Genomic DNA, 26,672 nt, shown 5'->3' with positions numbered 1-26,672 from the left:
TCGTGATCTAAAAGCTTTTCTGTCTCTCTTCCCGTCCCGGCCGCCGCTGCCGCCGCCTCGCCCCCAATAGAGTCTTGCTGCTGGACTGAGACTTGAAAGCGCCGGCCTTTGTCGGCGTCGGAAGGTCTGTGTTTGTGAGCTTCAGGTAATGCGGCGCTCGTTACGGCACTGTTTGAACACATCTATAGCTTGGAAAGGCGATTGCCGATCGTTGAGTTTTAGTCTGCCGAAGACGATTAATCAGTCCAGGTAGCAAACGCAGCCAGTGCCGGTAGAGTAGAGGCCTGTATGTAGACGACAAACTGGTATTTAGACGCGTCCTGCCTATGCGTCGCACACTCTACTCTCGCTCCCTGCTCTGTGCAGCAGAAACGGTTCCTAGTTAAACCAAAGACCATGAAAACCTGTAAATCTCGCACCAGACGAGCGAACTACGACGAGAGCGAGGAAACTAACCACGTGCAGTCAGTCGTCCACGCTTTCCACAACAACCAGATCGTATTTTTGGATGCTCATATATCATTATAATTGTCGTAAGTCTGTTCTAAACGAAAGCGTAAAATAGCATATATACTACAGTCAGGATGGATCACATCCGAGATCAAAAAAAATTCGGTCATTGCGAATCACCTGTCAGCAGTGACTTATTTTTGCTGGCATTGCCCAGTCACACAACCACTACTCTGCTAATGTTTTCTTTGGCTGGCTATAGAAACCCTCTATTTAACCTGGCAGGAAGGCCCCGACTCCGCCTGCTCTCGACCTCTCTCTTATAATCGTGAGGAGGCGTAAGGGCAAGCAGTGAAAAATTCTGCCGCATGGCTTTTGAACGTAATTGGCTATCTAATAAATTTCACCGTTCTGTCGTTGATTGATTTTTGTTAATAGACCGTCAGCTGCCGCCCTATAATTTTGCGACTCCTTTTTGTCTGCATTATCTGACAGTGCTTGATCTAAAATATACTCAATTGCTACCGCTTCCGCATCCTAAACAGGATAATTGTTTTGGTAATCTTGTATGGGCCGAATTGCCCGAGAGATCAGCTCGGTTACGCTGTACCGTATGCTCTTTCCAATTTTCACTGCGCCTCCTACAAAAAATCAACCCCACAAACCCTTAAGGCAGAAAAAATAACCACTTCCCAAGTAGAAAAAAACTCTTTGCAACACCACCAGTACCAATATCAGCGGCCCTGGCTATGTAGAGTTCACTTATTCTTAAACAGCCATGTCTGGCTTTCAAGAACTGATAGGAGAGCTGAAAAGCACGCAACACACAAAATAGAGTATAAACGAAACCAGTTTCTATTTGAGCAGTTTAATTTGCGCTGCTTTAGGATAAGTTAAGCACTATCGACCTAATTTTTCCACAATTTTTCGTGTCTGTGAATGAAAGGCCTCCCCCCTTCACCGCCCCGGCTCGTCTCTGCACTCTCTATGCATAATTTACTTGATCCTGCTGCTCACTAAATTCAGCTCGTAAAGTCGAGACACGTTCTGGCGGCACCGATAGCGAGAGCTCAATATACAGTATTGCTAGGCCTCCACAGCGAGCCTCACAGCAAGCCTAGCAGCAGTCGTATCAAGTTTCCACAATTGCTTTTGACCACATAACCTCTATCAATATGCAAGGGCTTCTACTTCTCTAGCTCTGTAGACAGATTCGGATATCCATGCTTGATCTGTCGACTCTCTAATAGCTATTATACCTTACTTTTGTTATTTACATAAGTCGATATGTGTCTCATAGATTTGCATCTCCAGCTTATTCGCTTTACATATCCTAGATGTGCTGCGCTTCGGCTGTGCCTGGCGCTCACATCCAAACTTCGACCGCGGTCCGCCTGCCTGTGCATTTACTGTAAGTGGACGGATCACATCAGTACAACGCTCTCTGCGCCAAGTTAGCCGTAGAGACTCGCTACAATTGACATACTGAAGCGGAATCGAAAATCAATATTTTTACAGGCATATTTTTTTTCGATACTATCTAATAGACATTTTATTAGTGAATAGCAATGTACTTGGCTGCTGAAACTTCAGGCTGAATTATTTCATCCGTTGCTACTACTAGGACCAGATGTCCAGTTTCCAGCCACCAAGTTCACAGCTTACGCTCACGGTTGTGTGACTTACTGGTGGTGCCTCAATAATATAAATTGGTTACCATGTACGTTCGCATGCACTTACGTATTCAGTCTCCCTATAGCTGGTATTTCGCGAATGTCTAGGCGCTACTGTAGGTGTCATCCGGAATCATACATACAGCTGCGATTTACTTCGTCCAAGGGTCTCGAATGAGAAATTCTGCCCCTATTTTCAGTGTTAATTGCTCAGCGTATATTGAATCACCTGCATCGCCAGATTAAAATACATTTCACACGTTTTCGTGTCCATAATTTGAATTCGATTCCCAAACAGGATCTATTTATTAGGACCGATATGGATGCAAGTCGACAAATTGGACTCCGCTGAGCTATTTCAGGATTGTCGTTTAAAATGGATTTGGGTAGGAAGCTGTAAGGAGACAAGTCGACTTTCACTGGATATGATTTGATTTATGTCAAGTTCTACTCAATTGACTCAAATAAGCATAAATCGATCCGGAAACGAACACCAGTTCTAAAATTATATCTACTGGTTTCATCCAAGTTCTTGTAAATAAATCTTCTAATAATAAGAATGCTGTAATGGCATGTCAAATCGAAGTCAGAACGAGAACTTTGGCGATCTCGGGGTCTCAAAGATGTAATGTGCAGCAAATTATCCCAGGTTGGCAGACCTATTTGGGCTGCAAAGACTAATTCGGTTGAAATTCCTGTGACTGAGTTCAGTTGAATCTTTATATTAGTCCAGTTCACGATGATTATGTTGACGCGCCTTCGAAGTCGCCGCTGCTTATCGTCTTACCTGACGTGCATCCAGACTCGCAGTTTACCCGCATAGGCCTGTTGCCCTCAGACGGTGGACGCCTCAGACAGCTGCTTGTGCATGGAAATCCGATTAATCCCATATTAATTTACTTATAGTGCCAATAAATGAACATAAATTGCTGTCCTTCCACGTGTCATATCGAAGGCTGCTGCTTTCTCTCCTCCATTCTCTCAGGTCTTCCTGCCGCTAAAGAACCTCCACCTTGTGGAGAGCGACTTACCACCTACCTTGCAGAATATGCACATGTCTGAGGCTGCTCAGTGCTAAGTGAGCTTCTCTCCGAACTGCCGACCGATAGCTTTTTTTTTGCCCAGAGACTGTGATCTCGCGTGTATGCAGAAGGTACACGAGATTTTGTTTCAGGCCGCCATCGGGCAGCCATCATTTCTGCAGAGCCCATTGGAAGTCCTATTTATGCCATATGCCATCTAGTTCGGTAGTTGTAATTTCGGCGATTCTTGGAGCATGGCATACGATTTCTCATTTAACCTCAAATAGGCAATTATCGAGCTGAAGCTCTATAAATGATATTTGTTTTAGAGATTGATCCACTTCAGGTAAATTACTATGCTTGTAAATTAGACCTCTGCTCTACGAGCAATACAACTCCTATTTTTGCTCGATCCTGCTTCCTCAGACCAGTCATAATCAGACAATGGCGTTGGCCAAAATAGCTTGTGCCAGTTTACCGCACTCCTTGCTGATTCTCCGTTGCCGTACGTGCTGCATAGCATATCCAATATTAAAATCTCGATCTAGAAGTCTACCGAAAACAGTATTTAGACCATATTGTGTCTTCCGGGGCCTGGATTGTTTGTAGTTCATTTAAACAAGCGCAAGTCAATTTACGTTAGCTATAGCAGCCGTGCAATTTGCCTTGGTTTATTTTATTGCATGCAATAATTTGGACACGATCTATTCATTTACATTTATGTGTACAAGAACACATTGGAATTCCTGGTTGTCTCGGCCGTCCCCTTTCGCTCCCCCATTTACTCTTCACTTATGCTATCAATTGCTTTTCTACTTCTACATGCAAGCCGACTGACTAGTTTGATTTCTCACCCGCTGTTCCACTTGTCTGTCGACAGTCTTTTCTGGTTGCTGAGGTGTTAGATTTCTAAATCCTGCCCAACGTAAATACTCCGCCTTCGATTAATTTGTGCAATATCGGTTTCGAGTTCCATACGCCTGCATGTGATTGGAAACTCAAAACACATAGTATTTAGTAATTTATAAAATTGGCTTGTGTCTCGTGTAAACAATAAATGGTATCACAGATATGCCCATCATTATTTATCTAGATACTAAGGACATATTTAATACGTCTAGTGGAAAGCCCTCACCTAAATCACATCCCTTTACTTATTGATGCATGTTTAGTCAGAGATCAGAACAAATTGGTTAAACTTGCTCTGATTTTCGGTCTTGCTGTTCCATCACATATATACAATCAGGAATACATTCCAAATTTAGGTAGTATTATTAGAATAATTCTAGCAGACTTGTAACTAAATTCGTGAATACTTGACGTAATTTCAGATAGTGAAAGCAAACGTCTTTATTCACCGTCGAAAGTTCAAGCGTGTTATAGTTTGCAGGTCGAAAGAAATATTGCGGAATATGCTACCCGAAACAATGCAAGGTTTTAGTTATAACTGTTGCTGTGCTCATTTACAAAAACTCAATCCGACTAGGTCTCGAAATGTCGAGATTATGAGCTGAATTTTTGTGGTGGGCGCTCCTAATCGTATTGCATTACGTAAGCTCAATATTCAGAATGTCACTGTGATCTCGGATATACCTCCAAGTGAGAGATTGTGATCTCAAGCAAAGCCAACCGTTCAATCTTTTTTATATTTTGTAATTTCTCAGCATACCCTGTGTTCATTCTTGTTCTTACTAACCATAGTGAATACCTCTCATCTCCTCCCTCACCCCTCCGGCATTTGAAATCAGGAAATGAGTGATAAAATGATATGTCTGGTCTCGCCTACAGTAACCGCCAAACCGTTAACCACAGTTTTCATCGAGTAATCCTAGTATTGAAAATTGACCGCAATCGGCCTCAGCCATCCACGAGCACTCATAGCCTACACACGCACAGTCTACTATGAAATGACTGAGTTGTCGATTGCAATGCTGATTTCAACTTCCGAATATCTAGCTAAATCCGCAATTTAGGATCTTCCAAAAATAGTGTATGACGCATTCTACGATTGCTAAGTACTATCTGTTCGACGCACGAAAAAAACAATTCAGTTTAGCAAGCCCTGACAGAAAAGGTTTTGATATCATTCCCTTCTCTCTTTAACTGAACCTGCGGCCTGTTTCCCTGCCCCTACATTCAAACATTACGCTTCGCCCCACGTAATCTAGAGCCCTCAGATTTTAGTGTATTTAATTAAATCGCTTAGAATCGACTAGCCGATCGTTTTTGACTTCCCCAACACGCTAGCTCCTTGTTCGCAATTTTTGTGTTGATTCAAACTACTTAGAAGTTACCGCATGCTGGAAAATGCTGCTCACTTTTTTCAAATCGAGCCAACTCGAATTCTAATTAAAAATTCCCACCTACTTGCATTTCGGCATAATTTATTCTTTTAATTGACCCGGTTTGTAGCGGGACTGAGGCGATTCAGCAACCGAAGTTCTATCGAATATCTCTACTCCACCCGTCAAAAGCAAGTATAGCTGTGAACCGTTGAATGTCGAGTTTTCGCATGAGTGTAAAGTGTAACAAAAAAATTTCTATGAAGTTGAATTAAATAAAGCAAAGTGAATCAATTCGGTTATATTGCAATTTTAATTCTAGACATTTAGAACATATACAAACTTGCAACACGAGACAAGAGTTCATGCAGTTTGATGTTCAGGTGCAAATTTACACCCTTAGAAATTAAAATTAGATAAGCTTCATAGTACCGACAAGTGAGAAACTAGTCGAAGCTATATATCCGAGTTCCTGAATACAGGCTTGTTTTAAGTATGTTGATCATTTAAGATCCAGATACCTTCGAGTTCGATGTGCTCGGAAACTACTAGTTCAGCAAGACTAGCCATCAGACCACTATTCACAAACCTATAAGAAAAGATTACGGATGTCTCAGTTTAAGATTGTCTACCAGGAATCTGGTTCATGATTTGCCATTTTGTGTAAACACAAGCTCTGTAGCCGTAATTCATAGACTTCTAGAAACCTCCGATTAGACGCCCGCAAGGTCACCAATGCTATAATTATTTAGCATCTCAAAAATATGTTCTGTTCACTCTGTAGATCGTCGGAATTGGAGGATCTTGCTACAAGACAGGGTTCCCTTCTGACCCCAGCCTTCGCGAGAACTCGACACTTCTGGTCGACATCCAACATACCAAGACCATCCTCTGGTGAAGAGCTCCTCGAGGTTATCTTTATCTTCCCATGACATTGCGACTTGTTCAACTGCTCGATGAACTTGTCCCAAAATGAGTTCTCCTCCAAATGCGCGAACTAGGTAATTTCTAACTGATAGAGGATGAATCCACTTGAATTGACCATCCTCATTCTCGGATCTTTTGGTATCCACAGCCCAATAACCATCTTCTTTATCGCCTCTCTTTATGACTGGAACTTCGATACTACCTAGGACTCGCCGTGTTCGGAATCCTTCCCATTGTTTACTGGTTTCTTCTGGAGTCGAGGTCATGCCCGGGATTCCCAAACTAGCACCTTTGCGTTGCGACGCTGCACTTGCTGCACCGCTAGCCAGCGATAAGTGTGAAGAAGATCCATACTCTGGATACACATGTGCGCACACGACATAGGCAAATAGAATCATCACAGGAGCCCGATTGATAGTGATTACTGGCATACTAGCCTCGAGGCCAGAATCTGTTTCCTTACTATTGTCTGGAGCAATTGGTAGACACGTTGAGCTGTCGTCAGTTCTCACATCCTCAGGATCTTTAAAGAGCGCTTGGCCAATTCCCCGTTTACTAGCTCGACTATCGCCAGACCTTGAACCTCGACTCGCAACAGTACTTCTCTTTCGTTTACAAGCTTTATGTAGCGCCGTAACTCTGATCGGTAACACAGTAGGACAGATGACTTGTAATTCCTCCACAGTTTTTTCTGCTATTTTTTCTTTCCTTTTAGAAAGTTAGAAATTATTTGTACGATCCTTGTAGGGGAAGCTCACTGATCCAATCCGTTTCGCACTAGAGATGCAGCAATTGGTAGTGCTTCACTCGTAGATAGCTTGCATGAACTTGTTATTAATCGAACTAAATCGTTAACTCTTTCAATTGCCGACATTTCGCTTTTACGCGTGTGGTTGTAAACTACTTGGATGTTTGGCTAATCTAGAAATGATTAAACTAGTTTCCGCGGAATTACTTTCTACTCCCAATTTGGTTTAACTATCTCCTGACAAAGACATTCAAGATGTTTCTATTTAAATTTTATCTAGATTCAATTGTATTGATAGAATACAATCGCTCAGAATATTTTTTTTTTACTCTATTGAGATCAAGCATACTGTCGGAATATATTATTAATATATAATTTCATTTCTAATCGCTCGAGGACTTACGCACTATCTTGGGCGGACCTTTGGTATCGTAGTCAGTACACAATCTAAAGTGAAGTATATATTTAGTGATACATGTAATATATTCACTTAATAATCGCCTCCCAGAAGCAGATATCTTTTGCAAAGTGTTCCGCCTCAGCTGTGCTACTAATCCTCTGCTGATGGCTTCAATGAAGGGCAATCTGTTGACAAAATTTATCATTATCGACATCGCATATTATCTAAACTTACTCTATTGATTTCAATACCCAGCTCGCAAATCGCGGAGTAAGAAATTACATTGTCTTCAACTGAGTTTGGGTTTATGATATGATTGGCCATATTTATCAATACAAATACTAGAGGCTCTCAATTCAAGGCGATCGATGGTTAACTTCAACATAATATAACACCACTCACTCAAGTCAGAGAAATCAATTCTGGCCAATTCAATCAACTTAAACGACTTATGTTTGATCCCTTTAAATCTCTTATACTCATGTCAAGTGCGACAGGGAACTTTTGATTATTGCTGCAGTTTTCTCTGCTTGTTCAATTCAAGTGATGAAGGTGTATGGGTCGCCAGCGAAATTTGATTCTGTTGATATTCAATAATATCATTGCTTCGCTTAGATTTGATTTGAGTTATATTATTGTTGTTCGATGCGACCATACTGATTAAAGCTTAACTAAGCAAGATAATCAGCGATAGCTCTTTCACCATTTGAGAACTAGTTGATGTGCACATAGAAATTCTGCAGTCACAGTCGACTGGTTACTTTCAATTCAATGTCTGAATTGTATACAATTTTTGCACGATCCGATAGCGTTGAAGTTTCTTTAGCGATCAATGAGGTTACATTTCTCCAAAAAAAGTAATCTTTGTGTAACCGTAATTTCGAGCTAATTCTCAATGACGGATGATGGAGACTAAGCTTGAGTGAAATCAGATCTAACTGACATTTGCTTATATGACCTTAATTACCAACTACAGCAATTTGCTATTTGGCTGAGCTCCTGGAATATCGATAAAGTTCCTATTATAATACCTGTTCGGTTGGCAATGTAGAGCGCGGTTAGTTGGATTATCGATGTACGAAGACCACATTCGAAATCTCAAGTATGAGTATAGTTGAATGAAATCAAATAGAACAACACTATTATTGGCTACCAATTCGCTGATTGATCAATTACTGTAAACTACTACTTCATACTTTGATACATCGATACAAAACCTTGTATCCAAGCTATATGCGAACTGACTTGTTACTTCACCAGTTGTTTGAAAAGAGCGTCCTTGTAACAGGTAATTTGCTAGCTTCTTACATCGCAGCTCAGTAGGGACAGTCCTACGCCCAATCAAATCTTAGTCTAGGCAGAGCAAATTGGTCTCAAATCCGTAAGCAGGGTATACAGCATGATATATCTCCGACACATTCATCGACCCAGAGGGATTTGGATTTGTCTATAAAAGCGTTAACAGATATTTGTTGTCATGAGCAGTCAGTGCTCTACATACCCGCCTTGAGCTCTGTCTCCACAGTGCGATGGCGACGAATATCAGCTTTCTTTAGAGATACTGGGTATAAAGAATGGAAGGCAGTGCAAGATCCAGGTTGATAATATTCATTCAAGATGGCTCCATTGCGATCGTACTGAACAGTTGCACAAGGTGGACGGAGTCGATTGATTTCAACCACAGCAACTAATTCAGATGAATCTTTAAACCGAACAGATTTCGAAAATGCCCTTCTTTTCTTTGAAGAGTGCTTATCGGCCGACGTTGCCTTTGGGATGATAGATTTCAACGCTGGTTTACTCAAAGAATAATAATTGCAAGTGTTTAAGGAAGAGGAGAGATATGGTTCTGTCTCTCTTTCTCGCCGGGGGGTATCAGAACTATCGTCACAAAAATTAAAACGACCTGTTCCGCTTGTACTGTCAGAGGGAGGAATATGAATAGAGTCTAGTCCGTTTTCATCTGCTGATTGAACTTGTTCCAATGCAGCGGGATAATCAAAATCGCATATGTCAAGATCAAGATCAGAAATAGAATATGTCTGGACTGCCGCCATTTATTTTTAAATTACTCCCTCGGGTTTGTGGCAGCTAGATGCAACTCAAGACTACAAGCAGTGCAGCCAACTCTGGACCTGGTTGATATATGCTTGCAGATGTATTATGCTCTTAACTCCGTAAAACCCTGTATCGTACGTCGTCCGCCCGATTCCTAATTGCCAATTTATCAATAGACGGCCCTTCGGGAACGCGCTTAGCTGATCATCAGAACATAGCCCCAGTCTGCTGAATCCCTACCCTTAGACATTGTAAATACATCTCTAATCGACCATCCTATATAACCAAGACTATTTTTTCGCTTGGTCTCCAGCGCAGGAAGCGCTCATTTTGACATACGCGTGAGCTCTTCAGGCAACACGTGCTTGGCGCGCTTTCACGTGATAGCCGCACGATCTAGTCCCAAAATGGATAGTAGAGGGAGATTCGGATAAAGTTTCAAGTTGTGCGGAAAGTAGGCAAACAGTACTTCGCTTCAATAGCGCGATTTCGTGACAGACGTGCAGGACAACAAAGATAAATAGGTGGTGAGGACATATTTTATATAACATTTTTGAAAGAAATATTCCGGATATTTTATACTTCATTTTTTTTTCTTTGGATTTGTTTGCAAGATTAGAATCGAGTACGTTGGCAGCATTTCAAGATCGGTCCAATCAAGTCTGTCTAGGTGACTCGAAGAACGGGGCAGTTCTTGAACAAGAATTCAAAAGTAGATTCACAGTGGCGGGCCATGGCGCGAATCGGAAGGCCATTTAAACGGACAGCTATTATCTTCTTTGGAACACTTGTGTTTCTGATTTTCACAACTCAAGTCCTGCACGGAAGTGTACGGCCAATAGAGGATTCTGAATATGCTGTCAATTATGAGAGTAAGCAACCTCATGATCATCTTGAACATAAGTTAATCTTTATGTGCTAACTTTGAGCAAGCCATGGCGCGAAAACGACCGAATCCACTTAGGATCTTGGTGACCGAGCATGGTGGATCGCATGAAGAGGTATATTCCGCATTGATATATACATTTGGCAGACTTCCTCATGCGATTGTTTATCCGTACCTACTTCTTCCTCGTTTCAATATCACAGCGGTGTTGTCATCTTTTGGTTTTGGAAATATCGGCTACCCACGATTTTCCGGCGACCTGAAAATCGATTCGACGGATGCGAAAGGCGGCCTGGAAGCACCCGACATTGTCGTAAGCACCACATGCGAGCTGGATTTGTCTGGCCTCAAGGACCAATACAGCCGTATGCTTTCTCGGGGATCGTACTTGTTTTGTACGGTTCACCACGCTGATCGATGGACTAAAGACCATTCATCGGGCGCATATGAAGCTGTAGCCCCATGGATTGACGCTGGTAAAGTGACTTTCCTGTTTTTATCTCCCCACACAAGAGGATTTATGACCAAATGGGCGCTTCCAACGTGGGATAAGAAACATCGCATGGTTCGAGGTAAATTTGAAGTGTTTGTACCGGTATATCCAGTTCCATCGGCGGAGATCGGGGCAACGAGCTGGGATACAGATGCGCATGAGTTCAACGTAAGCGTGCAAGGAAATTACGAGAGTTCGAGACGGGACTACAAGACACTGTTCGAGCATTTGGAGCGAGAAAACAGCGAGAGTAAGGAGAAATCGACCGATAACAAAGAAGCAAAGATCAGACTTCATTTGATAGGATCGGGCAAAAGACCACAGGTGCCAAATGAAGTGGATGAGCAAGTGACATTTGACGATAGTCTAAGTTTTCTGGATTTTTACAGGGTGTTAGCAGGCAGCGTTGCTATTTTACCGGCGTTTGCAAACGATGAATATTACTATCACAAAGCCTCTTCGTCTGTGCCAGCTAGCCTGATCGCGGGGACACCTTTAGTGGGTCCACGCCGGCTCGAAGATACATACGCATATTTGAAGGGAAAAGGGGGCAAGCTGCACACTATTTGGGCCCAGAAGAAGAAGGAGACGGAGATGGACGTCGTCGAGCGCATTTTAAAGGGAGGAAAGGAGGGTATATCGGGCCGAAAGGCGACCGTCCGAAGAGTGCGGGACGAACTCCTGGTGGAGAACTACGACAAAGTAGAATGGATGACCGGTGTTGTGCCGTACAAGGTTGACCGTCTCCAGAGTGATGCGGATCCCAGAGCGGGCTGGCGCTGGAAGTGGTGAGCCGTGCCGTACTTTTTTGGTTATTGTAGGAGTGTTTATAGGAGGAGGACGATCCTTTTGTTCAGCCGGACGGAAAACGAAATTAGCTATTGGAAAAGCTCTAGCGTGCCCAGATAGATAACTGAAATGAACCTGTACGGTTGGGTTACTTTTTAGAGGGGGCACGGAGCGCCTGTCTTAGCAGTACGCCAAAATACATGTAATTATTAGACGACGATAATATTCAGCTCTGCAAGTGTGCTCGGTCGTTCATACATCTGTCTATCTGTTTTGATTGGAATGACGCAGCGGCGGCAGCAGTCAGCACTAGTAATGCGCAAGCGAGTAACGACGAGACAGCAGAAATGCCGCGATAACAGACGATGCTGCTGAACAAGACGAGCCGGATGAGTTTTTCTTCACTTTTCATTTTGTTTAATTGGATCCTCGTTCGACGGCTGGTCGGTTCTGTTGGCGGCGTAGAAGTGCGCTAGATGAAAGTTATAGGGGCAAAGGGACGCTGATCCGGTCGGAAAGGAGCCCGATCAGGCAGCTAGGAATTTCCCGAAGCGGCCAGACCGGGCATGAACAGCAGGAGCAGTTACCAGAAATGGTTCAGCCGTGTATTGTAACAGTGTTTTGAAGGGGTTTGTGGGACCCCAGGAGGCCCTCCAAGGCAGCGCAAGCAGGCCATTGTGGGCCGGTGCTTCGCTAGCGCAACTGCCGGCGTGAATAGAGGCGGGTCCAGGACGTGACGACAGGCAGGGAAGGGGCACGTACGGCCAATCAGGAGCGGGTGGAAGGGTCTAGGTAGAGAAAGAAGGTGCGTACGTTAAGAGCCGAGAAATAGGGAGGAATGGAGAGGAGTGGTGAGTCGTAGGAAGGGTTGGATGGCTAATTATTATGTCATCACGCAGAACAGAACTTGCTCAAACGATGAAGAGAATAATCTCATAAAGATACAAAGAAATAGATATTATTTCGCAGCTGCAGCTGCAGTCGCAGTTGCAGACGAAGGTCTGATTACAGTTCGTTCGTTATACAATGACATATCAGACACTTGGTGAACGCTACTGAGAGTCGCTTCCAGGGACCGCTGACCGCATGCAGCAGCTCATCGTGCAGCACATGGCAGTGGGAATAAGTGAAGCCGCCAAACGCCGCCCATAATCTACATGAAGAATGCTCATTGAGCGCCAGCTAGCGCCCTTAGCAAATTTACGAGCAAACATGACCGAATAACCAAGTAGTCTCTATTATATTAATTAAATTGGTCAAATCGTGAAATTAACCAGCAGTCAAGCAGCTTTTGCCTTGCCGTATAGCGCCTTTTGACTTGACCTTTTAGCTTCCTTTCTGGGAAGAAGGGGAATGGGGCGGAGGAGCGTGGAACGCTCACTTTAGAGCTTTCTGCTGGCACGTACCCTGGGAGCTGAAGCCCGCTCAACGCGTGCGCGACCGCGAGAGAGGGTTCGTTCTCACCACCGGCAACGCCGCCGCCCGCTAGCTCTCAGTGTAGTCGCCTCCCAATTCCACTCTCTCGAACTTGGCCGTCTGGTCTCGTCGTCCTTTTCTTGCCTAACTTTCCCGCTTCTTTTCTCTTTTTCTCTCGTCTTCCTGACACTCTTCTCTTTTGTTTTCTTTCCTCGTCTTCGTCCCGCACGCTTTTCGTCCTTCGCTCTTCTCGCAAGATCTTCGAGTTCTTCGTTCTATATTTTGACTTCTTTCGCGTTTGAGCGGCTGCCACTCGTTTTAGCCTACCTCGCGAAGCATACTTCGACACCCAACGTCCGTTACTTTAATCGTGGCGACGGATTCTCCAGATCTCTCTTGCCCTCCTCTTCTTGCATTTTTCTTGAAAGCTGCCTGAGAAAATAGAGCAGTTTCCTGTGTTTTGCGTCTGCATCGATCCCTTCTCCCCTTCTTTGTCTCTGTAGTCTATCAAGATGCTTGTTCGTCCGCAGGCGTCCTTCATCACCTTGGCCGTTGGCGTGGGTCTCCTCATCTTTATGGGTATCTTCTGGTCCCCAATATCACATTCTGAGCATGTTGTCGAAGTTCCGCTACCACAGTCGCAAAATGGCATTTCCTGGCAAACAGTTGATACCGAAGCCAGTAAGTAAATCCCTTGTTCGCTTGTCTCTATTTTTTTCCTCTCTGGGCCTTTTTTTCGCTTTCCAATTAGCAAAGCGAGTGTATTCGTAAACATGAACGTTTTATTATTAAAACTCATAACGTTAATGTACCGATCGGATTCGAATTTTGGCCAGCTTTAGAGAGGTTACATATGCTAACAAGCCAGCAGTTAGACAGAAGCACGAACACGACGTGATTGATGATGCTACAGAAGGATTTGATCTTGTTTCTAGCGGCGAAGGTGCTAATGTTCCTGGAGATTTGAACGGTGGCTCTTTGGCTTGGTTTTCAAAATTCGACAAGTCTAACGGTGATACTGGAGTGCTCAACTTCGGTACTTCTTCAGGTTACGTGCCGAGCAAGCAGGCAGATGGAAACCAGGATGTGAAGAGTGATTCGAATAATGATTCGAATAACAATTCCAACAACGATTCCAACAATGATTCCAATAATGATTCCAATAATGACTCCAAAAATGACTCCAAAAATGACTCCAAAAATGATTCTAATAATGATTCTAAAAATGATTCCAGCAATAATTCGAATGACGACTCTAACAGTGGTTCCAACAGTAACTCCGATAGTGACTCGAAAGGATCAGAAAAGCAGGCTGATGCTTCACCTGAAGTCAAACAGGCAGATTCATCGTCTGGAGACAAGAAGAGCGATGCCGATTCGAAGCTTCAAAACTATTTGAAAGCAATGAAGGAGAAGGAAAAACTGGATATGTATTATGCAGCACTCGAACGACAAAGAAAGCAGCAGGCTGCAGATGACGCGCATAAGGCACGTCTTGCTGAGTTTGTGAAGGACAAGATTGCACCGTCTCCACTTCGTGTGATGCTAGTTGAGTCGGGTGGATATCACGACGAAGTCTACGCGTCGCTGATCTACGCGTTTGCGCAGTTGCCTAGTACGTATGTGACGCCGTATTTATGGCGTCCACGATTTAACATTTCGGATATTCTCTACTCGTTTAATTTGAACAATCTTGCCGTTCCTCGTAACGCTTCCGTTCTTATTAAGGAAGGCGAGAAGTTTGGCGACCAGGATCCGTTGCCGGATGTGCTGGTGTCAACCACATGTGAGGTAGATATTACAAAGATGGAAGCACCATACAAGAAGCTTCTGGATGCAGGAACACACATGTTTTGCGTAATTCATCACTCTGACCGCTGGCATGTAGATACGCGGTATAAGGTTTACCAGCGCATCCAGCCCTGGCTAGAGAAGGGCCAGGTTACGTTTTTGTTTCTTTCTGAGCACACTATGCGCTACGCGCAGTCGAAGGTGGTCAGTAGCTGGGAAAAGAAGCATCAGGATGCGGTGAAGGACCGGATGAAAGTATTCGTTCCGGTATTCCCTGTGTCGCTCCGAACTAAGGACGAGTTGTCGATTGCGGTACAAGGCAACTATGAGAGTTCTCGTCGCGATTATCCAGGACTGTTCGGTCAGTTTGAGAACTTGACGAAATCAGATGGTGCTGCGGAGACGATGGGTTACGGGTCGAAGTTGAAGGATTTGAGATTGCATTTGATCGGATCTGGAAAAACACGACCTGAGGTTCCGGCGGCCTTGAAAGATCAAGTCGAGTTTAATGAGGGTCTGAATTTCCGTCAATTCTACGACGTTTTGGCTGATTCCTCAGCGCTTGTGCCTGCATTTGCAACCGATGAATATTATGACCGTAAGGCATCTTCGTCAGTTCCTGCAAGTTTGATTGCTGGAACGCCGATTGTGTGTACGCGGCAGATGCTGCAGGCGTATACGTATCTGACAGAAGACAGCGTGTGGCTGCAGGAATTCGGCGAGGAGGATCTGGACACTGTTGCGCGGGTCGTTTCGAAGGGTGATGCGTTCATAAAGCGGGGCAAGATGGCAGTTAAGCAGCGACTGACTGAGCTGTTGGGAGACAACGAGGCGAATATCATGACATGGTTGAAGGATCTCAAGTTCAAGGTTGAGCGGACAGGCAAGGAAGTCGAGCGACCGACAGAAGCTTGGAGATGGGAATGGAAAACGAGTGATTTGAATTGAGCGTGATGATATGATTAATTTATAATTTGTATTTGAACGAGATGATTTTTGATTTGCAAGACATTCATTTGTGTTTTTTTGTGTTCGTGTCTGAGTTTTTTGATGGTTAGAATTTACATGTAGATGTACAATCGTTTTACATTACAATTTATTATTTATTTATCATGTCATTTTAGTTTTAAATTTTTGCATGGAAAGAAATTCTATATAGAATCGGCATTATCAAGCAGACACCGAGCCTGTGCTAGGGCTTGCGAAGCTCTATTACTGGGAGAAAAACAATATGCTGGAGATAAGTCAGTAACAGCGGCCTGTAACGTATGGGGGAGAAAGGGCGGGCTGCTGCTGCGTCGGTGCTGCAGCAGCTTCTTCCCAAAATGGTAATAGCACTAGATAAACTCGGCAAAAAGGGGTTACGGTTTAACGCTGTAGTTGGGTGAAGGTGCAAGTTGTAGGGAGGGACGGAGCGGCAGACGTTGGTGGGTGTGTGCGGAAGAGGCAGGGTTTGCGAATAGGTTGCAGAGGACTTCTATGGTCGAGTGAGCACAGCAAAGCAGCTAGCTATTGGAGTAGCAGAGAAGGCCACGAAGGTCGCGTACAGGACGACGACACTACCGAGCCGATCATATCGAACGTCCAAATAGACCTGGCCCACGAGAGAGAAACGTCGGTGATGACGAGAACGTGGAGGTCTTGGAAATATCCAAATAAGGTTATCATTGTGCTCAGGAGACACACCCTGTGCTCCCTATTGACGAGGGCGAGACAGCACGGTGAAGTTTACCATAGTTTGGCAGCTATATACTGGTAATTTTTTTGATATAGTCCGTAGTGAGTCTCTTAAGCGGGTGTGGTTGTGGTTCCACTAGTCGTATCTACGCTCACGCATCTTCTGTCTGTTGTCGGTAGTCGTTGTTTTTTTGCGAGATCTGGCCCTGCTTTCACACGTACACTAGATGGGCACTTTACTATGTCAAACTCCGTTTTGCTCAGTCTGACTTTGTCCGTCGCCTGCGCAGCAGCTGCAGCAGCAGCGGCATCGGCCAGGCCATGGCGACCCTTCTGGGCGGCCGCAGCCGCGGTGGCAGTGGCACTGGCCAGCCGCACGCGGACCAGGCTAAGAGAAAAAGAAGGGTTAGAAGATGGGCTGAAAGGAGGACGACGAGACGCGAGACGAGGAGAAGGAGAACGAGGGCGACGACAGCTGCGTCTGCGTCTGCGTGCACAGTCTGCGGTCAGATCAAGCTCAGTTGGGCAGTCCTGGCAGGCTCACTTTTTTCTAGTTTTCTGAAGCAGCGAATTTTGCTTCCTTTAGTTTTCGACGTTCCTCTAGTTTTGGTTCTGTTTTGGTTGCGTGTTTCTTGTGTCTCGTCCTTTGCTGTCGTTTTTTTTGGGTCATTTCGGTTCGCCAGAGTCGTTCCGTCCAATTTGCGTGTCTTGCCCGTCTCGTTCGTTGCTCGTCCTTAGGTCACCTACTACGACGTCCTGTCTGTGTCAGGCCCCCGGTCGCGTCTCATTTTACACAGTCAATTGTGCGGGTCGCTTTCCCCTCCAACCGCAACTTTTACGCTCATTTTTTTCTTACATATTAACTGTTTCTGTTTCTGACTGTCGCTCTTTGCATATCCGTTCGTCGTCGCTTGCTACACGGTTCCCGACCTGCCTTTCCCGCGCTCAACCACGCGTCGCAACATCGACCGACTGCCTGATTCCGTCTCCAGCTCACTCTTCTTGTTTCGACTCGCCGCGCTGCTCTCCCAGTAGACAGCCACTAACCAAGCATGCTTCGTCGCCCGAAAAACCTTCTGATCTCGCTCTTTCTTGCCTCTCTCATCTATGTTTCCTTTTCCATAGTCTGGAATACCTTCCAGTTCCCCGGCATCTCTCCAAGCAGCGGCGAGCCTCTTCCTCCCGCGCAGTCCACCAAAAACGCGGAGGGCCCCGCGATCGACCTCCGCCGTCCGCAGGCAAACACGAATCCCGACATTGCCCGCCAGGCTGCTCAGCTGCAAATTTCCTGGCCGTCTAAAAAGAAGATCCAAGCAAAGGGTACGCCGATTGAGTTTGATTGAAATTGCTTTATGGCTAATGTTGTCCAGAGCCCGAACTGAAGAGTTTGCTCGAACAGGGGGAGAAGAAACTTAAAGATCAGGAACAAAAAGCTAATTCTGAACTCGCCAAAGCAGATCAGCAACCTCAGGAGAAACAACAACAGCAACAAACTCCTCCCTCCGCAGACCAAAGCACAGAGGTCGCTCCTACTGCAGAAAATGCAGACAACAGAAAGGACGTAGACGACGACTCAGAGGCTTTGATTGAAACACCGAATCCTCCCGCAGAGGCCTCAGAAAATAGCGAACCGACCCCGGAGGGAAAGTCTGAATCGGTTGAAAAGACTGCTGAACCAACTGAGCCCAACTCCGTTGACTCGTCGGCTCAAGATGCCGCGCAGAATACACAAACCGACAGTCCAGCTAATGAGGCAGGCGACTCTGCATCAACTCCTCCACCCGCCGAAGTCAAAGGAAATGACCAAACCGTTGCTGACACGGTCGCAGAAGTGAAGGCTGCTTCAAAAGACAATCCTTCCCAATCGCCAGCTGACGATGATTCAGACGGCGATGCTGCGCCTGCTGTTGCTGAAACTGCAATCGTCGATGGCGCCGAAGATACGGAGAAAGACTTACCTGAGGATAAGCCTGAAGAATCAGGCTCACCTGCTGCTGCCCTAGAAAAGAGCGAAGGGGAAGCCGAGAAAAAGGGCCGCCAGAAATTGGTAGAGCAGAAGCTCACCGAGCAAGCACAGACGGCAAACAAGCAAGTTGAGCAGGCTGCGGAGGTCGCGCTTGATCGTGTCGAGAAGGCTGAAGAAGCTACTTCGCCAAAAAATCAGGATGCTCCAGCTCTGCCTGGTACTAGCACGTCTGGAGACGCTTCTTCTAAGGATCAGGTGAAGGAGGCTCCACCTGCGAAAAATGATCAGTCTACCCAAGCAAACTCGAAGCAATCTGAAGAGGCCAAGAAGGAGGCTGAGAAGAAAAAATCAGAGGCATTGGCCGCTTACTTCAAAGCTCTGGACAAGGCTAAGAAAGAAAAGGCTCAGCTGGCGCAGTATTTGGCCGCTCTGTACAGGCTGAAAAAGAAAGAAGCTGCGGAAGCTGCTTCTGTGAAGGCTGCTGAAGTTGCTAAGAAAGCTCAACAAGAAGGAGCTGCACTTGTTGTTGCTACGACGGCTGCCGGCAAAGATAAGAAGCCTAGCGAATCACTACCAGCGATTGAGAAAGGCTCACTACCGGGACAATTACGAGTAGCCTTAACCGATACGGCGGGCATGCACGACGACGTGGTGAGTGCTTTAGCATACGCATTTTCGAAGTTACCGAATTCAAACATCTACCAATATATTTCCGATCCCCGATTCAATGTGTTTTCGCTTTTGAAGTCGTTTGGGCTAGATAACCTGGCTGTTCCGCGAAGTACAAATTCGATGGTATTTCACCAGTGGATTGATCCTGTCCCCGACATAATGGTTGGCGCGACGTGCGAGAGCGACTTTGCTTCAATCGGTGACAAGTTCTCGTCACTTCTGGAGGCGGGCACGTTTTATTTTTGCGTTGTTCATCGAAGCGATTGGTGGAACTCTGACTCGCCTAAGAAATTATACGAGAAGGTTTCACCATGGATCGACCGTGACCAAATCAAGTTTTTGTTTTTGTCGGGCCACACGAAGCGATTTATGGAAGAGAAAATCGTGTCTACTTGGTCTGCAGAGCACCAGGCGAAGGCGAATGCCTTGTTTGAAGTGTTCGTCCCTGTGTTCCCGACAAATAACAAGGCCAAACCACTAGACAAAGAAATCGATTTCAGCTTACAAGGTAATTATGAGAGTAAGACTGTCAACTTTAAGAATCTATTTGCAAAGCTAGAGGACATCCAGAACCGGATGCCAGTGGAAGAGAAGATCAGGCTGCATTTAATTGGCTCTGGCCAGACGCGGCCTGAAGTTCCGGATCCGATCTTCGATCAGGTAGAGTTCAACGAAAGTCTTGAGTTTCTGGAGTTTTACACTGTACTGGCGAACAGTGCTGCGGTGATGTCTGCGTTTGATACAGAGGATTATTATGACCGCAAGGCCTCGTCGCTTGTCTCAGCGAGTCTAATTGCTGGAACTCCTATCATTAGTACACCACGGCTTATGCAGGCGTATGATTATCTGACGGACGACATCGTCTGGAAAGCTAATGATGGAGAGGAGCCGATGGATGTAGTAGACAAGATTGTGCTACAGACACCGAAGGAAACGATTGTTAAGCAAAAGGAAGCCGTGATTTCACGTCGCGATGTGCTGATAAAGGAAAACATTGACAAAGTCGGCACTTGGGCAAAAACAATTGAATATAAAGTTGTGCGTTGGGGCAACGAATGGGTCCGTGAAGGCTGGAGCTGGGACTGGTCGCAGTTTTAGTCGTCGTCGCATTGGGCGGTCCTTAGATTGTTTGCCTGGTAATTTGTTTAATTTGTAGTAGCACTATTTATGATTAATGGCATTGTTCTGCATCAATTGTGTTTTGATAGTAGCTGTTGAGGCTAGTATCTGACAGTATTCCTAACATTAAAATTACCAGTTTTGGTTATGTCATGCTGATCTACAAGACGAGTGCTGATTTAGAAGAGACGTGCTGAGCAAATAAGACCGTGTGAGGGAGATGATGTCGTAGCCTGGTTGAAGCTAGAACGGTTGGAAAATATTGAATGGCTTGCGGACCGTTTTGAATCCAATTTACATATTGTGCACTGCGAAACTCTCAGTACAGCTCTTATCTCCGTTGGTCTCGAATCGATTAAGAACTAACGCTGGATATGATTCATGGTCAATAATCAGAAGTTGTATTTAATAAGAATTCTGTCAGACCCTGTTACAAGACTAGACTGCGCATGCAGTGTTAATCGTCCAAGATCAGTCATGTAAAACAGGTATCACAGTACAAGCGAACAAGCTACCGAACTGCTGGAATATCGCGGATCATTAGGCTTTGATCTTCAGAAGGCTGGAGTTATCGGAAGTGAGAAGAACGTTTTCAGGATCAGAACGTCTGGAAGAAACTCCTTGCGGCCTATGAAGTCTAAGAACCACACACGACTCATCTCGACGACGTATTAAGCGCTAGAAATAGCATATCAGTGAATCAGGCCAGGACAGAAAGACATTACGACATGGAGGCAGAGATAGGTGGTATAATAGTACGCCTGAGCAGGCCAGCTGGGAAATGAGGGCAAGTCCAGCCATGCCCGTCATAGATGACCAGTTCATGTACCGTGAGGAACAATACCAGTGCCGTACGAGTTCTTCGAGGTGAAGATACGGGTCAGAGTCGTTGCGTTGGAGGGAGGGGAAGGCTTAAACAAAATAAAATGAAATCGAAGCATCACACAACACAACACAGGACTGCAAAAAAATAAATCCAAAGTAGGTCGAGGACCGCGAATAAAAATAAAATACTTAAACTTTCAGTCCGAGAGGGCAGCAAGTGGCTTGGCTGGATGCGAACAAATATTGCGGAGCAGAAAGCGGCAAAGGCAGACTAAAATGCTCATTCTCGATGACCTTTGCGGGAAAAAGTGGTGTGGTTTTTTGTTATCGATACGAACGTAGCCTAGTCTAGTCTCAGATCGTCTCGTATAATCTATCGCGTCGAGGGTTGAAAGTCGGTGCGAAGAGTGGGCGGGATGACCAGGGGCGGGGGGGAAGGGGAGAGGGGATGACTACCACCACTATGCAAGAGAAGTAGTATCGTGCATGAACGCATAATCCAATCAGATAGATATAAAGTGTATGCAATGGCACACGATTGCATGCACACAAGCGCAAGATTCTACCAGTACGGTTGTTCGGCTGAAGTGTCCGTAATCTTACTCCAGCTAGCGCGGGGGAGAGAATAGTTTGGGGAGCCTGGACAGGGTCAGTCTACAGGTCCTCCCGGAGGACAAGCCATTTGGAGACGGCAATAACTTTCTGCGGATAGACTGATGGAGTGGAAATATCGAGGCAGCCTCAAGCGAGAAACAGACAGAGGAAAAAGTAAGTCTTCGAAAAGGCCAGCATCCAGGAAGACGCGAATAGGAGACCGCTTCGCGTCCAACGAAACCCCAGATAATAAGTGTTCTTCGTCTTTGCCGGACTCTCGCCGTCACCAGCTCTCCAATTACCATCGCTTTCCCCTCCAAATCATCAACATTCTTGCATATTTGACCAGAACTGGATCGACCCCGAATCCAGCTGGACTACCCGGGTCGAGTTTTAGTCCGCTGCACAGTCTGATCGAAACCAACCCTCAACCAACTTTGTCCTAGTGATCCCGCACTGACCTCTATCTACATTTACTTTTTCCTTATACTTTTCAATTTTGATGTGAAAGTTATTTAAAATTCACCTAAATTCTAACAGTCGTGCCGATACGAGAAACTCGGACGAAATATGCTGTAAAAGGGAAATAAGTTCGGGTACGACCGTCCGTCCGGCAACCCTGCCAGATGAGAAGACAGAAACCAGAAAAATAAAATAAAAACAAAGCATAATGGCTACCAGGAGCCTGGCTGCCAGGTAGCTAGGCAAGGCAGGCTACGCAGGACCGGACATGAACACACATACGGCAGATATACACCAAAAGACAGCTCTCTGGCATGACATAAACCGAGACCGATGACCGCACGACTAGCTGGCGAGTGAATTGCCGTCATAATACCGATGACATGCAGTCGAGATCCAGAGGACCGGTCCTCATGTAGTCGTGACAACCAGTGCGCATAGTGCGGCAGAAAAGTAAGCTTCTTCAGGCCCCGCGGTCATGACGATGATATGGCTGGCTGACTGGCTGGCTATTTGACAACTATCCACCGGCTCTGCAATCGTCCGTAAACCAGAAAAGAAGGCAAAAGATGTGCTCAACAAACCATTCCGTGACGCTCGACCTCTAGACCCGCCGCCCGATTCAGCACTCCACAGAACCCAAGACAAACACCGCCCGTTCCTGGAACCTAGATGTGGGACCCCCTTTCGCAGACCAACACGAACATCATTTTTTTGTTTTTGTTTTGTTTTGTTTTTGTTGCTTGTCGTCGTAGTTCCTGAGGATGCCAAAACAGAACATATCTATAGAGTCATACTCTCGCTCGCATTTCTCTACCCGGCCTAACCGACACCAACGCGCACCGCGCACCGCGCTTTGCGCTCGCTCTCGCTTTCTAGTCCCTAAATATTTCTCCGCCCGGGTCCGACTAATGCAGAGCTGCTCCTGCTGGCGCAGGAGATGTGGCACATGTCGCCTGCGCAGGAACGAGGCACGAGGTCCTGAGGAGGGACGACAATTACAAACCAGGAACAGACGCACTCACCTTGTCTATTTCTAAGTAAATTGACCTGGCGGAGAGCTTGTATATTTTCTCAATATAACCATATCTCCAGTTTTATTCCTCCACTAAATTGCATACGAGTCGGTTCACTTCAGATCTTTCCAGATCCTGATTGAATAGATGCTAAGAGATCAGACCCGACGCTCGACCAGACTAATTACAAACGCTGTAGCACAACGAACGGACAGCGCCCGTGGAATCTAGTCATCAGACAATGATATCTACCTGTCTCTTGCGCACCGCGCTTCTCTCCCTTGCCTTCCCGTCCTTTGCTTTGCTTTGCTTTTTTCCACATCATATTTCTCTATTCCACCCCCACTGAGTAAAACCACATTTGGTCTTTGAATTCTGAAGAATGTGGGCGCAGTATTCGCAATCTGCATTTGTCGTGTCCCTGCGAATCCGCCAACTTGTCTTTTTACCTTTCATTCATAGACTGACCAGCAGACCCATTTTTAATACATTTTTGCGCATACAAATAAGCCTAAGAAAACCGTTTTCCCTTTTCGCGCATACACTTTTATAGTTACGTAGAGCTAAGGGGCCGTTTAACAAAAATAAAATAATATGTAAACAACACCGAAAAATCCATCCTACACTAGACTATTGTATTCGCTAGTCACTTTCACTAAGCCATCGGTTTCCGTTGTTTACTTTCTACGGATGATCAACGGACGTTCGTTTTAAACAGGCAGTCGGGTTCATACCGTTGGTGCGAACATCTGATCCTCATTGCGTTCTTTCATATTTCTAAATCTATGCAAGTCTATTATTCTCCATCATACAATTACTGTTACAAACACTTCCGCATGATTGTACTCACGACGGCTGCCCTGGCAAATCAACTGGGTTCACTGAATATCCATGTCGTGCCATTATATCTGTCTTCATTAGTCTCGGCCTATTCCATCATTTCCCCTTTCGGAGGCTGCTGAAACTGCTACTACTCACCTTGGTAAAACCGCCGGAATTCGTCGTACAAAGACGGCGGTAAATATACTGTACAAGGAACTAGCTCTTCTAGTGGACCTCCGCTGCCACTGGTTCCTAAAGATGTTGATGCGACTGTAGGCTGGGTTGCTGGCAGGGAGATGCGAGAACTGTTCGATGGCATTACCGTAGGACCCCCGATAATATTAGGAGAGTTATATACTACTCCTGAGTGCGATAATAGCGAAATACTTGAAGACGGAGCACGCCCTGGTAACATAGGCTCAATAGGTATTAATGGTTTATTTGTTGTATTCGCTGGTGGTGTTGTCTGTGGTGCTGGCGTTGCCGGTGAATCAAGCAGATTTGTTATTGTCATCACGCTTGGTGATTTTCTGGAAGCACCATGCGCTCCAAGTGTCGGTGTAGTTTGAACTAATGTCTGTATTGGCGCAGTGGTTGATGTAGGAACACTTTCAGCTAATCTATGTAGCGGAGGAAGAACGTCATATCTAGGACCACCTTGTGACGGCCAACTCGTACTAGGAACTGCTGGTGGAGGTAGTACCGCGTTCATCATTACAGACGGACCTGTAACTGAAACATGAAGTGGTGATGGGATCTGGGAAATTGGAGCCAGCTGCCTCAGACCTACTGCCTCTGTTTGACCTGGTTGAACTGGTAGGCGAATAGCCGGTAAAGGTTCTGAAATATGCTCGTCTTTGATCTGCGACACGGAGCGCATATCAAATGCTGCTACCCCGGAAGCAATTACCTCTACCTCACTGTGTCGTAGCAAAGGTGCAGGAGATGAGGGTGACAAAGACGCACGTCCAACAGATGAATTCGCTGAACTCAGGCCAAACTGCGCTTGTTCTCCCACGCCTGTCGTCGCATCTTCACTGTTACTATTGATAGCATGACTATTATGATTTATCCCCGTCGAACCAGCAACAGGACTTGACCCGTCGTCATTCGAAGATACAATGGATTTGCGTAAAGAATCGCCCATCCGCCTCTCACGGATCTTGCGTTGACGCTCGCGTTCGCGCCTTCGAAACGCTTCTAACATCTCCAACTCATGCCGAGTCAGGGCTTCGCCCATTCGTTGCCGCATTATTAGCCTACGCGCGCCGCCCATACTGCGCGACTTGGCGTGGTAGACAGGAGATTCGAGTATTGTGGAAAGGTGTAAGTAGAAAGTCTGAAGATTTTGTGTATATGTGGATAGCCTGACAAACCAGCGTGCGAGAAGATCTTGATATAAGATAAAGACAGATCAATGTGTGTGTAACAATTGACCGACTATAATGAGAGTGAGAAACCGATTTGACAATATTGCCGCAGTGGGCAGGCAAGCATGGCGAACTAAATAGAGGATAGATTTTGTGTGAATTTGAAGATGTAGAATCAAACGCTCTGGGTAGATCACAGAGAATAAAGAGCGTGAACGGCAAATACCAGTCTAAAAGATTTAGAGTAGTCTGAGATTGCAGATGAATATAACTTTTTTTTCAACGGAGACGCGCGACTGCTGGTATGACCAACCAAACAAAAAGGAGAGACGACGGCGAAGAAAGTAGGCGAATTGGAGGGCCAGGTACCAGAAGAATCAGACGGCCGAGAGTCGCAACTGAGAAGAGATTGTGAGAAATTTGCCAATTAATAGTAGCAGGCCGGGATACGGCTAGTATTGGTATTTGGATTGTACAGGTTCCTGTAGACGAGTCGAAGGGAAAGGAGCAGTAGCGGTTTCGCATGCGTCGAGGATGAGCGCATAAATCGAAGTTGAGCGAAGTGTGATCACTCCGCAGAGAAACAGGGAGTTACTTTTTTGCTGAATATCGGGAAATTCAGTATTTATATCGAAGATATATCTGGAATTGGCAGAGACAGATGCGCAGGAGAAATACAAACCGAGAGCTGGGGAAGCAAATGATGACGATGGCTGTTGGAGAGGGAGCTGTTGCTGCGCAGCATTTAATTACCTGCACGACAGCAAAGAAAAAAACGTAAAAAATTCAACAAAGTCTATCAGGTAGTAGAGGTCGTCGTGCAGTTATATAGAGTGTAAAGTGCTGGTGGGCGTGCACTCGTACATATAGACTAGGTGGATAGGCAGCCGAGGCAGGTAGGCAGACAGACAGGCGATGGAGAAGCGAGTCAGGTTTGTTTATTGTCTTTGTTGACAAGAGTACTTCTTTTTCTCGGAGGGAACCTATCCCAGCCAGACCGCGATTTACCGTCGAGCGTCCGCAGACACATGAGCGCTATTTATTTTATTTTTCCCGTTCTGCCAGCCAGGTACGGCAATCCAATATAGAAGAATCTGGTTCCTGCTCCTGCTTGCTGGTAGTGATGTGTTCCGTGTGCCAATTCACCATCACGGCTTGCTGTCGTTATGTGCACCAGAGCGCCTCCTGCTAGTAAAGGGTGCCTTGCAGCTATG

At 45.6% G+C, this 26,672-nt stretch overlaps 5 protein-coding genes across 5 annotated transcripts; 3 read left to right on the top strand and 2 right to left on the bottom strand.

The window, feature by feature from the left end:
* Nucleotides 1-6,200: 6,200 nt before the first annotated feature.
* Nucleotides 6,201-7,228, bottom strand: V1516DRAFT_619229 (uncharacterized protein; the record flags this gene model as incomplete). Its single annotated transcript, XM_066919448.1, has 2 exons — nucleotides 6,201-7,062; nucleotides 7,113-7,228. The coding sequence occupies 2 exons, from the start codon at nucleotides 7,226-7,228 to the stop codon at nucleotides 6,201-6,203; spliced, it is 978 nt and encodes a 325-aa protein (XP_066779459.1).
* Nucleotides 7,229-10,281: 3,053 nt separating this feature from the next.
* V1516DRAFT_3799 (uncharacterized protein) lies at nucleotides 10,282-11,807 on the top strand. Its single transcript, XM_066918971.1, has 2 exons — nucleotides 10,282-10,432; nucleotides 10,490-11,807. Exons 1-2 carry the CDS (start codon nucleotides 10,415-10,417, stop codon nucleotides 11,729-11,731), a joined length of 1,260 nt encoding a protein of 419 aa, XP_066779458.1. The 5' UTR covers nucleotides 10,282-10,414; the 3' UTR covers nucleotides 11,732-11,807.
* Nucleotides 11,808-14,572: 2,765 nt separating this feature from the next.
* V1516DRAFT_618769 (uncharacterized protein) lies at nucleotides 14,573-15,883 on the top strand (the record flags this gene model as incomplete). Its single annotated transcript, XM_066919423.1, has 1 exon — nucleotides 14,573-15,883. The coding sequence occupies one exon, from the start codon at nucleotides 14,573-14,575 to the stop codon at nucleotides 15,881-15,883; it is 1,311 nt and encodes a 436-aa protein (XP_066779457.1).
* Nucleotides 15,884-17,664: 1,781 nt separating this feature from the next.
* V1516DRAFT_682789 (uncharacterized protein) lies at nucleotides 17,665-20,348 on the top strand (the record flags this gene model as incomplete). The annotated part of the gene is made up of 2 exons (XM_066923474.1): nucleotides 17,665-17,932; nucleotides 17,983-20,348. The coding sequence occupies 2 exons, from the start codon at nucleotides 17,665-17,667 to the stop codon at nucleotides 20,346-20,348; spliced, it is 2,634 nt and encodes an 877-aa protein (XP_066779456.1).
* Nucleotides 20,349-23,905: 3,557 nt separating this feature from the next.
* V1516DRAFT_3641 (uncharacterized protein) lies at nucleotides 23,906-25,550 on the bottom strand. Its single transcript, XM_066918952.1, has 3 exons — nucleotides 24,245-25,550; nucleotides 24,001-24,174; nucleotides 23,906-23,950 (listed from the first exon to the last, which is right to left on the bottom strand). The coding sequence occupies exons 1-2, from the start codon at nucleotides 25,362-25,364 to the stop codon at nucleotides 24,113-24,115; spliced, it is 1,182 nt and encodes a 393-aa protein (XP_066779455.1). The 5' UTR covers nucleotides 25,365-25,550; the 3' UTR covers nucleotides 23,906-23,950; nucleotides 24,001-24,112.
* Between the last annotated feature and the right edge of the window lie 1,122 nt (nucleotides 25,551-26,672).

Source organism: Lipomyces oligophaga (genome assembly GCF_038497815.1).
Source record: "Lipomyces oligophaga strain CBS 7107 unplaced genomic scaffold V1516scaffold_1, whole genome shotgun sequence".
Classification (NCBI taxonomy): domain Eukaryota; kingdom Fungi; phylum Ascomycota; class Lipomycetes; order Lipomycetales; family Lipomycetaceae; genus Lipomyces; species [Lipomyces] oligophaga.
Note: the sequence above shows the minus strand (reverse complement) of the source record. Positions and strands in the feature narration are given on the sequence as shown.